The sequence below is a fragment of the Haematobia irritans genome, chromosome 5 (assembly GCF_050003625.1).
Source record: "Haematobia irritans isolate KBUSLIRL chromosome 5, ASM5000362v1, whole genome shotgun sequence".
Taxonomy (NCBI): domain Eukaryota; kingdom Metazoa; phylum Arthropoda; class Insecta; order Diptera; family Muscidae; genus Haematobia; species Haematobia irritans.
The window spans coordinates 89,903,777-89,916,702 of NC_134401.1; the positions used below are offsets into that span (position 1 = coordinate 89,903,777).

A 12,926-nucleotide genomic window follows, 5' to 3' on the forward strand; every position below is an offset into this window, starting at 1 on the left:
TTGTGCTCTGCTTGAGATACGTATTTTTTATGTTGATAAATGAGCTTGCATTCATCAACATCAAACATTTTAATTGCTTAAATCTAAACATTATTCAATTTACACTTTAAATTGTGCATTTGGATTTTTAAAAAATATGCTTAGGGTGAAATATTAAATATGTTTGCACAAATTCTGAAAATATATATATATGCTTGAAGCAGAATATGTTTGGGAGTCTATTTTATGGTTTCTAATATCAATATTTCTGGTAGGCACATTTTTATACTTCAGCTATTATGTGGTTCAAACAAAAAAAAAAAAATAATAAATATTTCACTCCCTGTAATAGCATTTATTCGATATAATACAAAGTAATGATATGTTCTAATTGTATAATGTAGTCAAGTCAATTTATATAAACACGATAACTTATCATGACGGTGAGGCGTAAGTTGCCTCCCTAATCATTGCAGGAAGTTTATTTCTTTGTACTTTTCCAGTCGACGTTTTCGGCAAGACATCAACGAAATAAACGCCACCTTTCATAGCATAAAAACTGTCCATATTTTCTTTCAGAAAATCATGGACTTTTTCAGCAGTAAGAATTTTATCATCACTATACCGAGTTCTAACAATGGCACATGCAATTAAATTATCCTCCATCATATTGGCAATTGGAAAAACACAAACCTCAGCTACGCCTGGAATTCTCAGCAAAATATCTTCGATGTGTTGGGGACATATTTGAAAACTTTTGCATTTGAAGATATCATTTTTGCGACCCATTAAATGCAAGAATCCCTCATCGTCGAAATAACCCACATCATTGGTACGCAACCATTGGCCATTCAAAACTTTTTCTGTTGCCTCGGAATTGTTATAATAACCCATCCATATATAGGGATTATAAACCATTAGTTCTCCAGTTTCATTTGGTCCCATCCGTGTGCCTTTTTCATTTACAATGCATACCTTTTTGTTGGCGAATAATTTTCCCTCGGTATGGGGTTTAAAATCATGCGGATAGCCTCCATTACATGTCAAAGCTCCCACAATTTCCGTCATGCCATAGGCCACACAGAAACCAGGTTTTCCCATATCCGCCGATATAATATCCAAACATTTTTCTTGTACTGCTATAGGGATTTTCGTTCCCCCACACAGAATTGTGTCGATTGTTTGCAAGAATTCTTTTATCTCGTTTTTATTACACTGAAATACCAATTCCGCCATTTGACTAGAACTGGCAAAGACATGAGTGATTCCATAACGCTTAACCAAATATAGAAAATATTCTGGACTATAGGATTTATCGGGAACAATACGTAGAGACGAATTCAATAGAGCGGAAAATAAATTCACCAGTCCGGAAGCCCAATACATTGTGCTAAAGCAGAGAAGAACTGAATCTGTATGAGCTGTGGCACTGCAAAGACAATCAGAAATATATCTTGTGTTAATTTAATTTCAACTCAATTCAATAAATATAAAAAAAATCGTTAACTTCTTAATGCATTTAATGACACCATACAATGTTAATGTGAAGGTATTGCAACTGCATTGGTGGGCTTTCGTAATTTTTGGAACTTAAATGGCTTTAGTCCAAGCTAATTTTTCAAGTTTTCTCCCGACGCGGCATGGATTTCGATCAAATCTAATCTAGCCTTCACTATTTGGATCATTTCTGGTTTTGTTATTGTGTTTTTCGTCCATTTCTAGATGCGATGCCACATTTCCGTTATGACGAAAACGAGCAATGGTAAAGATTTGAATCCTGCAGGGCTCTAATGATAGTCACTTATGGGTTTCCAGCCATATATAAAGCAATCACACTAACATACACGAATACCTTTATTTCTTACCGTCAAAGTTCGTTTCTCATTTGTTTTTCGCTGTAAGGAAGCTTATTTGGAAGAAGAGTATATACTTTTGTGATAAACGTTTATTCTTTTTCAGGATGTAAAAACAATTTCATAAAGACTAACTCAAAAACGAATCGTTTCTGACTAATTTGATTTTCCCTCACATCTTTCTCACTTCCACGTGGTTTTTTTTTAGCTCTTAGCACCTTTTTATACCCTAAACCACATAGTGGTCAGGGTATAATAAGTTTGATCGGCCAAAAAATGTACCTACCAAAAATATTGATTTTAGACCCCATAAAATATATACCGATCGACTCAGAATCACCCCCTGAGTCGATCTAGCGCTTGGTGTCCGTCCGTCTGTCCATGTATTTGTTGTTCACAGGATTCCGGTCGCAATTATTAACCGATTTTGATGAAATTTGGTACAGGGAGTTTTTTGGGCACAAGGACGAACGCTATTGAATTTGGAAGAAATCGGATCAAATTTAGATATAGCTCCCATATATATGTATCGGCCGCTTTCGACAAATGGGGTTACTTTGCGCCTTTTTTCAAACGGATCGTAACCAAATTTGGCAAAAGGTAATCTTTTTCATCGCCCTTCAAGTTTATCCAAATCGGTTCAGATTTAGATATAGCTCTCGGGAGCCACCGTGGTGCAATAGTTAGCATGCCCGCCTTGCATACACAAGGTCGTGGGTTCGATTCCTGCTACGACCGAACACCAAAAAGTTTTTCAGTGGTGGATTATCCCACCTCAGTAATGCTGGTGACATTTCTGAGGGTTTCAAAGCTTCTCTAAGTGGTTTCACTGGAATGTGGAACGCCGTTCGGACTCGGCCATAAAAAGGAGGTCCCTTGTCATTGAGCTTAACATGGAATCGGGCAGCACTCAGTGATAAGAGAGAAGTTCACCACTGTGGTATCACAATGGACTGCATAGTCTAAGTGAGCCTGATACATCGGGCTGCCACATAACCTAACCTACACGGATGAAAAAGACTGTTTTTCATATGTTTGGCTATAAACATTATATGTTTGGAACACAAATTTTTAAACACAATATTTTTGAGTGCAAGCATATAATGTTCATAAACTAGCATAACATGTTTGGGACATATATGTTAATATGTTAGAACATATTATGTTTGGGACATAAAATGTTTGTAAATATAATATGCATGGATGCAAACATATATTAATTTAGAAATAGCCTATAAACATATATGTGTTTAGTAGCTTGGAGCGCTATTTAACAGGGAGCGATATTGAATTAAGTTGGTGGTTGTTGCTTGTTATTACAAAATTAACATTTTATTTTTCCTTGGGCAATTGATCAGCTACTTCTTTGATCCTTACAAACTGTGTGGTCCGCTGTTCGAATCCCCGTCCGGCAAAAGGTAAAATTAAAATAAAAAAAATCATACAATTGAATAATTTCTTCTACAATGTTTGTATTACAGAAAAAGGTGCTAAGAACTAAAAAATCTCGTGAAAGTGAGAAAGATGTGGGGGAATATACAATTAGGCAGAAACAAAATTTTGAGCATTCAGGTCGAAAACCTATGTTGTTAGCACCTATATTACCTGTTTATTTTCATAATTCATTTTCATAATTCATTATGATTGTAAATATATAAATAAATAAATAAAATTTTGAGCACAATATTGTTTGGGAGAATTTTTTTTAAGCATATAATATTTTTGGGTGCAAAATGCTTCCAAACATATTATATGTTCACATAATAACATATTGTTTTTTGGAAGACAACATTATTGAATTTGGATGCAAAAATACAAAATGTTTGGAACTTAGACTACCCAAACATATATTGTTTAGACCAATATGCTTTCAAACATATTATATATTGGAAGAGATCAAACATATAAATGTTTGGGTAATACCCAAAAATATATATGCTTGAAGCAAAATATGTTTGTGAGTATATGTTACAGAAGCGATTTTTTGTGAGCGTGTAGATATAGCTCTCATATATATGTATCGCCCGATTTTCACAAATTTGGCCACAAAACCTTTATTTATCAATCGATCTTACTCAAAGTTGGCTAAATGTAATCTTCTATAGCACTTACTATATGTGCAAAAAATCATCGAAATCGGTTCAGATTTAGATATAGCTCTCATATATATGTACCGGCCGATTTTTCTAAATTAGGCCATAAATCCCTTATTTATCAACCGATCTTATTCAAAGTTGGCTAAATGTAATCTTCTATAGCGCTTACTATATGTGCCAAAAATCATCGAAATCGGTTCAGATTTAGCTATAGCTCCCATATATATGTACCGCCCGATTTTTCTAAATTTGGCCATAAAACCCTTATTTATCAACCGATCTTACTCAAATTTGGATAAATGTAGTCTTCTATAGCACTAACCATATGTGCCAAAAATCATCGAAATCGGTTTAGATTTAGATATAGCTCCCATATATATGTATAGCCCGATCTTCCCAAATTTGGCCATAGAACCCTTATTTATTAACCGATCTTACTTAAAGTTGGCTAGATCCAGTCCTCTATAGTACTAACTACATGTGCAAAATTTCATCGAAATCGGTTCAGATGTAGATATAGCTCCCATATATGTATCGCCCGATTTTGAAAAATTCGCCCCTAATGACCTTATGTTTGACCATAGAGGCCTCATTTCTTAACTGATCTTACTCAAATCTTGCACAAGGTAACCTTTTGTGGTAGTAATCAAACCCGCAAAATATTATGCAAGTTGGTTCAGATTTACATATATCTTCCATATATATGCATCGCTCGATTTTCGCAAATTTGGCCATAATACTTTTATTTATTAACCAATGTTACTCATATTTCAAATTTTGATGTACTAGGCGATCGTATTTATACGTACTTGTAGCTCTTACATAAGAATATTGCACGATTTTTACAAATTTTTATTTATTACCCACACTAATTTAACAATTTTCTCTTTTTTAATAATGGGCTCAATATTAGTGGCATACTAACTCCGTAGGTGCAATATCAACACAGCCAGTGTTGCTAGAAGTAGGGGAAATTCCCTATATGTAGGGGTTTTCTAATATTTAGCGTCTTGTAGGGACGTAGGGCCACAATGTAGGGACATTTTCACCCAATTTTTACCACACATAGTTAAAGGCTTGATCTTTAACTATGTGTGGTAACAACAGTTACCACTCGTGCCGAGAAAAAATCTAAAAAAATTTAAAACTTTATTCCTGTAGAAAATTTTGTCAACATTTTATTTCTGTAGAAAATTTTGTCAAAATTGTATTTCTATAGAAAATTTTTTCAAAATATTTCTATAAAAATTTTCTCAAAATTTTATTTCTATGGACTTTTTTCTCAAAATTTTATTTCTATAGAATTTATTATCAAAATTTTATTTCTATAGAAAAATTTCTCAAAAAAGTTTGTTTATAGAAACTTTTTCCAAAATTTTATTTCTATAAAGATTTAACAAAAAAAAAAATACTATTTTTGGTAGAATTCTACCAACTGTGACAACCGTGGTGGTAATACAAATTTATTTTCTAGGTTGCATTTTCACGTTTTAAGATAATAAAGTACTTAGAACCATTTTTGTTTTGTAAAATTTGTTTAAATTTAACGAAAATAGTGTAGGGAAAATTGTTTGGGAATGTATGGGAAAGTAGGGAACTTTTTTTGTCCTTGTAGGGTAAACCGAACATTTTCCCTAGCAACACTGACTATAAGCTATAGTCAGATTGAGACAAAGCACCCAAACACATGTATCCCTTAATTTTCTTAAATATGCAACTGCGGTTTATCTCCCAGACCTATATCAATGTTACCCCACAAATGCTTATGATTACGAATTCAGTAAGGGTGATTTAGGGTATGATATAGTCGGCCCAGCCCGACTTTCTACTTTACTTACTTGTTTTGTAATACAAATAATGTAGAAGAAATTATTCGATTTTATAAATTTTACCTTTCGCCTGGACGGAGAATCGAACCGCGGACCATACAAAGTAAGCCAACACACTATCCACTGAGCTATGTTGCTGTTATTGTCATCAATAGAGAATTATCCATATAAGTTATATTTATATAGCATAGCTTTCGGCGCCCACGAGCCGATTAAACAAACTCTACTTAACAGAAACATACATTTAGTTGGGCACCGTGGAGCAGTGGATGCTACATCCGCCTTGCATGCCAAGGGTCGTGGGTTCGATCCCCGCTTCGACCGAACACCAAAAAGTTTTTTTTTTGTTTTTTACATATATTCCAAATATGTCCGAAACGATGTTCAACATTACATACTATTATATTAAATTTTTACTATTAACTGTAAAATGTGTCTTATTAAAGACTTAAAGTCACAAAAGAACAGTGCTTGATATAAACGAAATAGACTGTGTTGTTGGTTCAAAAATATTTTTTTTATTGAAAAATAAAAATTTTGTAACAAAAGTTTACAATTTTCGAATCAATTCAAGAAGCTCTAACAAAAGAACTGAAAACAATACAGTAGTACATTTTAATTATATATTTTCACGCTAATAACATTATTCTTCTTCTTTCAATTGATGACGCTTGGTTTTTGATCAGCTGATACGACAACGACAATTTTTTTAATTTTTTCTGAATCTTACGACATTTTTACGACACGTTTACGTTGTGCAAACGTTGTGTAATCATTTCTATGGGCTGTCATATATCAAAAACAAACATCTGACACGCTACGCTTACGAGCCGTTTTTGGATGCATAACATGTTAACTGTCAGGTAACGCCTGCATACTTTCTGTTAACTGTCAGTTAAAGCCTGCATACTTTAGGCTTTAACTGACAGTTAACAGAAAGTAGTACGGGTTGAAGGTTCGTTAGCTAACGTACCATTAACGAACCTTCATGAAAATGGGCAATAGATCAAAATGCTTTTGTAAGTTTGTAAATATTAAAATGAACTTTCCAGTGCAATCTGTCCGACAAATGATAGCAATCTGAAGTTAGTTGCCACACATATCAGCTACACTGTTTAGCTCATCATTTTGTCTATAACCCACAAAACTGTTAGCGTCTAATTTTTATGAATGTTATTCCTGATTGGAGTGATCAAATCCTGTGGATAGGTTTATTTTGTTACACCAATTGTCGGTGGATCGGTAGAATCGGTATGTTCAAGGGCTCAACAACCACTTTTCGGATTTATATATTCATTGTAAAATTGTCAATTTAATGCCAAATTTTTGGGAAAAATACATATGGGTATTTTAACAAACAGGAATTACGTTTAGGTTAGATATAGGGTCATCCCGATATTTCAGGCTCACTTTGTCCATTGTGATACCATAGTGGAGAATTTCTCTCTTATCAGTGAGTGCTACCCGACATATATCGAATGATATTTTGAATACCCTTAGGTTAGGTTAGGTTATGTGAGAGCCCGGTGTATCAGGCACACATAGACTATTCAGTCCATTGTGATACCACATTGGTGAACTTCTCTCTTATCACTGAGTGCTGCCCGATTCCATGTTAAGCTCAATGACAAGAGACCTCCTTTTTATAGCCGAGTCCGAACGGCGTTCCACATTGCAGTGAAATCACTTAAAGAAGCTTTGAAAACTCAGCATAACTGAGAAGGGATAATTCACCTGAAAATCTTGTTGGTGTTTGTTAGAAATTGGGTTTGAACCAACGAACCTATGTATCCAACGCGGATATGAAAACCATTGCACCACGGTGGCTCCTAATGGGTCGTTTATATACGGAAATAAGGCGGTTATGCAGATGTAAAACGGACCGGCTTAACAAACGTCGGGTACACTCAAAAAAAAGTGAACTCTCTATTTCACTAAAGCCAATTTAACTTTATTTTAGTTCATAGAAATATGAGGTTTGGAGAAAGTTTTCTTTACTCTAATAATTTTTTGTGTACGTTAGTTAAATTAACTAAACCCTAGGAAAAAAATATACTCAAATGAAGCATAAAGATTAACTAAATTTGTGTCTTCCACAAAATAGTTCAGAATTTCTTTAAATATGTAAATTTTACCAAATATGCGTCCATCGTGAACTTCATATGTCACTAAAGACATTCTTGCAATTTTTAACTCCAAGTTTTTTCTTCAAACTACAAAATTTTCTTTAACAAGTGAAAAAACTTAGTTATGTCTAATAAATTTTCTTGTATTTGTCGAAAAATATTTACTTATTTTTATGACATCGGCGTGATGCCAACGTTTGTAATACTGTTTAGTTAAAATTTTCTACAAATATTCAAAATTTTCTAAAATTAACCGAAAGTTTTCTTCCTGGTGGGTTCACTGTTTTTTCAGTGTAGGGAGTGTTCCCTTTCAATTTTTATACCCTCAACCATAGAATGGGGGGTACATTAACTTTGTCATTCCGTTTGTAACACATCGAAATATTGCTCTAAGACCCCATAAAGTATATATATTCTGGGTCGTTGCATGTTCCGAACGAAACATGCTATCGACTTGAAACTTGGCATAAGTAGTTGTTATTGATGTAGGTCGGATGGTATTGCAAATGGGCCATATCGGACCACTTTTACGTTCCAACAAAAAAAATTGAAGTTCTTCCAAAGGCACAACTTTCAAAGCACTTCCAGAAGATGCACTCCCAATGATGTTCTATATTATAAGCCCTATGGACTGACCTATGGACTGCCCTATGAACTGCAAGATGGTTGGATGGACGCACGTTTCGGAATTACCACATTCCTCTTCAGCATCCTCTACTTGCAGCAAAACTATCAACCAATTATAGTAGAGGATGCTGATGAGGAATGTGGTAATTCCGAAACGTGCGTCCACCCAAGTAAAACAAGTAAGTAAAGTAGAAAGTCGGGCGGGGCCGACATACCCTAAACCACCATTACAGAATTAGTAATCATAAGCATTTGTGGGGTAACATATAGGTCTGGGAGATAAACCGCAGTTGCATATTTAAGAAAATTAAGGGGTACATGTCTATGGGTGCTTTGTGTCAATCTGACTATAGCTCATAGTCAATGTTACCAGGGAAAATGTTCGGTTTACCCTACAAGGACAAAAAAAGTTCCCTACTTTCCCATACATACCCAAACAATTTTCCCTACTATATTTTTCGTTAAATATAAAAAAAAATTACAAAACAAAAATGGTTCTAAGTACTTTATTATCTTAAAACATGAATATGCAACGTATATAACTTCGGATATAAATTTGTATTACCACCACGGTTGCCACAGTTGGTAGAATTCTACCCAAATTAGATTACTAATTTTTTGTTTTTGTTAAATCTCTATAAAAATAAAATTTTGGAAAAAGTTTCTATAAACAAATTTTTGTGAGAAATTTTTCTATAGAAATAAAATTTTGACAATAAATTCTACAGAAATAACATTTTTGAGAAAAAATTCCACAGAAATAACATTTTGAGAAAATTTTTTATAGAAATAATATTTTGAAAAAAATTTCTATAGAAATACAATTTCGACAAAATGTTCTATACTAATAAAATGTTGACAAAATTTTCTACTGGAATAAAGTTTACCACACGTTGTTAAAGATCAAGCCTTGCCGGCTTCTAATTTCCTCCTCTAAAGCCACCAAAATGTAAAAATTATTACAAATTGTGTTGAGTGAAAATGTCCTACATTGTGGCCCTACGTCCGTACAAGACGCTAAATATTAGAAAAAAACCCTACATATAGGGAATTTCCCCTACTTCTAGCAACACTGGTTGTGTTGATATAGCACCTACGGAGTTAGTATGCCACTAATATTGAGCCCATTATTAAAAAAGAGAAAATCGTTAAATTAGTGTGGGTAATAAATACAAATTTGTAAAAATCGAGCAATATTCTTATGTAAGAGCTACAAGTACGTATTAGTACGATCGGCTAGTACATCAAAATTTGAAATTTGAGTAACATTGGTTAATAAATAAGAGTACTATGGGCAAATTTGGGAAAATGGAGCGATGCATATATATGGAAGTTATATCTAAATCTGAACCAATTTGCATAATATTTTGGGTAACATCGGTTGATAAATAAGGTTTTTATGGCCAAATTTAGAAAAATCGGGCGGTACATATATATGGGAGCTATAGCTAAATCTGAACCGATTTCGATGTTTTTTTGCACATATAGTTACTGCTATAGAAGATTATATTTAGCCAACTTTGAGTAAGATCGGTTGATAAATAAAGGTTTTGTGGCCAAATTTGGGAAAATCGGGCGATACATATATATGAGAGCTATATCTAAATCTGAACCGATTTGGATGAAATTTTGCAGACTTGAAGGGCGATGGAAAAGATTACCTTTTGCCAAATTTGGTGACGATCCGTTTGAAAAAACGCGCAACGTGACCCCATTTGTCGAAATCGGGCGATACATATATGTGGGAGCTATATCTAAATTTGATCCGATTTCTTCCAAATTCAATAGCGTTCGTCCTTGTGCCCAAAAAAACTCCCTGTACCAAATTTCATCAAAATCGGTTAATAATTGCGACCGGAATCCTGTGAACAACAAATACATGGACAGACGGACGGACGGACACCAAGCGCTAGATCGACTTTGTAGCTTTTAATAATCGGTCCGGGTGTTGATATAGCCACCATATAAACCGACCCTCCCAATTTGAGGTCTTGGGCTTCTAGTAACCGCAGTTTTTATCCGATTTCCCTAAAATTGGAAATCTAGAGGTATTTAGGACCATAAATACCTGTGCCAAAAATAATGTGTATCGGTCCATGTTTTAGTATACACCCCATATAGACACATCTCCCGATTTTCCTTGTATTAGCAAGTTTGTTCAAATCAACATAAAATTCTATATAGTTTCAAGTAACCCACTATGACGAGGGCCTTTTTAGAGGAAACAATTATATATGATTCGTGGTGTTGGATATTTAAGATTCGGCCCGGCTGTATATACTTGTTTGATATAGCTCCATATAAACCGACCTCCTGATTAGGTTTTTTGATTACCTAGACATAGCAATTTGTCAATCTGATTTGCCTAAACTAACAAATCTGTTTTGGTATAGCCCCCAAATGGTCATATTTCTCCATCTTAAATCTTGACGTGACCACAATTTGTGATTTAATTCCAAACTGAATGGAAAATTAGATTTGGTGTATACTATCTGTGTGTTTTCCAATATATAAGAAATCCTGTTCGAAGTCTGGGAACTACCTTATATATTCCAGAAGAATGAGAGTCTGTTTGTGTGCCATTAGAGAATCTGAGAATCATCACTTAGATCCACTGAAATACCATCCAATAGGCTTACTTCTTCTTCCTTAAGACTGCGGAAGGTTGGCTAGATAGCTATCATAGAACTTTTTTAATATTTCGAGGTCAGTTCTATAGAGACTGCCAGGGCTCGCATTTACCTCAAAAAATGTAACCAGACTGGTCTGTCGCGATTGTTACTTACAAAATATTGCTGTAAAGCAGAGTTTGATGTGAACACATTGAGATCTTTGGACTTCCCGTTGTGCCGGATGTACTTAATAAAACTGCTGTATCCGAACTATTTAAATTTGAACAAGGAAACTGAGCCAGATCCAAGATCTCATCCTCTGGGCTAAGCATTTCTGCAATTTTCGTAACACCTTCCAAAGATCCCGTCAGCAAGACAATCTGGGCATTTAAATTCAATTGATCACTGGCATAGAGGGCATTGACATAATTTTGTTCATCACAAAAAATAATCTTTGGCCGAGTATTAGCATAAATACTGATAACACTGTCTATGGAATAGATGACAAAGAAATATGCAATCCGTCGAACTCATGAAGAAGAACCAACCTACCTTTATCAAATCCTGGAAATAGAGCACTTACTGGCGTCCCACAAAGACATGAAGCCATCATTACAGTGGCCAAATGTAGTGAATGCCGGGCATATAGGCCTACAACATCTGAACATTTAATACCCGATTTCAAAATATTATCAGCCAATGCCAGAGAATGATTCAGAAACTCCATAGCTGTTAGAGTCTCTCCTGTGGAGTCCACAATTTGTATCACTTTTCTAGGAGTTTTCAATAACTGATTCACAATAGCTTCGCCCACGGTCAACTCAGTGCTGTATAAATTTTTTGTTTTGGGACCAGACCAGATTTTCTCTTCATCATCATACGTGGTACCGGTTATCTTAATCATAGCGAACTGTTCTCTATGAGATTGGTTTTGATACTGACTACTGAATGTCTACATAGGCACAATATGTACAAAAGCAATTGTATATTTAAGACACGGTTGATAAGATAGCATTCTTACAATTGTACTACGAGGGCAGTTCGGAAACTTCTTAGCCTAGCACAAAAAGCGCGGTATAAACAGAAAAAAGTTAAGTTTTTTGGAAACGTCCATCTCTGTTATGAACACATGTTAACTTTTGTTTCGATCTGGCAACTCCTTCATATAGAACCAGGTGTTCAAGAATGACGCATTCCCAACTTCGAACAAGTATATACAGCAATAAGTTCGGCCGGGTCGAATCTTAAATACCCACCACCACCATGAATCAAATATTACAGATTCCTTTCAATTTTCAGGGGGGTGATGACAGATATTCTCCTAAGCAGAGCAGTTCAACCAGTACACTTCCCGAAGATAAATTTAAAGATATTACCTATGAAGACTATATCAAATTCTGGATTTACAAGAACCATTTTTGTTTGAGTTTTAGAGAAATCATTAACATCTCTTGTAACAGGATGGCTGATAAGTCGCCGGTCTGACACATAGATGGCGTCGCTAGAATTAAATGCATATTATTTTTATATAGCACCAACCTTCAAATGATTCGTGTCAAAATTTGACGTCTGTAAGTCAATTAGTTTGTGAGATAGAGCGTCTTTTGTGAAGCAACTTTTGTTATTGTGAAAAAATGGAAAAGAAGGAATTTCGTGTTTTGATAAAATACTGTTTTCTGAAGGGAAAATATACGGTGGAAGGAAAAACTTGGCTTGATAATGAGTTTCCGGATTCTGCCCCAGGGAAATCAACAATAATTGATTGGTATGCAAAATTCAAGCGTGGTGAAATGAGCACGGAGGA

The 12,926-nt window shown here is 34.7% G+C and overlaps 1 protein-coding gene across 1 annotated transcript; it reads right to left on the reverse strand.

The window, feature by feature from the left end:
• Positions 1–313: 313 nt before the first annotated feature.
• LOC142240673 (uncharacterized) lies at positions 314–12,050 on the reverse strand. Its single transcript, XM_075312376.1, has 3 exons — positions 11,675–12,050; positions 11,297–11,612; positions 314–1,408 (listed from the first exon to the last, which is right to left on the reverse strand). Exons 1-3 carry the CDS (start codon positions 12,024–12,026, stop codon positions 415–417), a joined length of 1,662 nt encoding a protein of 553 aa, XP_075168491.1. The 5' UTR covers positions 12,027–12,050; the 3' UTR covers positions 314–414.
• Between the last annotated feature and the right edge of the window lie 876 nt (positions 12,051–12,926).

Excerpts from the sequence above, each read along its gene's own strand:
- LOC142240673 (XM_075312376.1), bottom strand. The coding sequence starts at position 12,026 with ATGATTAAGATAACCGGTACCACGTATGATGATGAAGAGAAAATCTGG. Across the intron at positions 11,613-11,674 it reads ATTTCCAGGATTTGATAAAG|ACAGTGTTATCAGTATTTAT; the intron begins GTAGGTTGGTTC and ends TCTATTCCATAG. Across the intron at positions 1,409-11,296 it reads CTGCTTTACAGCAATATTTT|TGCCACAGCTCATACAGATT; the intron begins GTAAGTAACAAT and ends TTGTCTTTGCAG.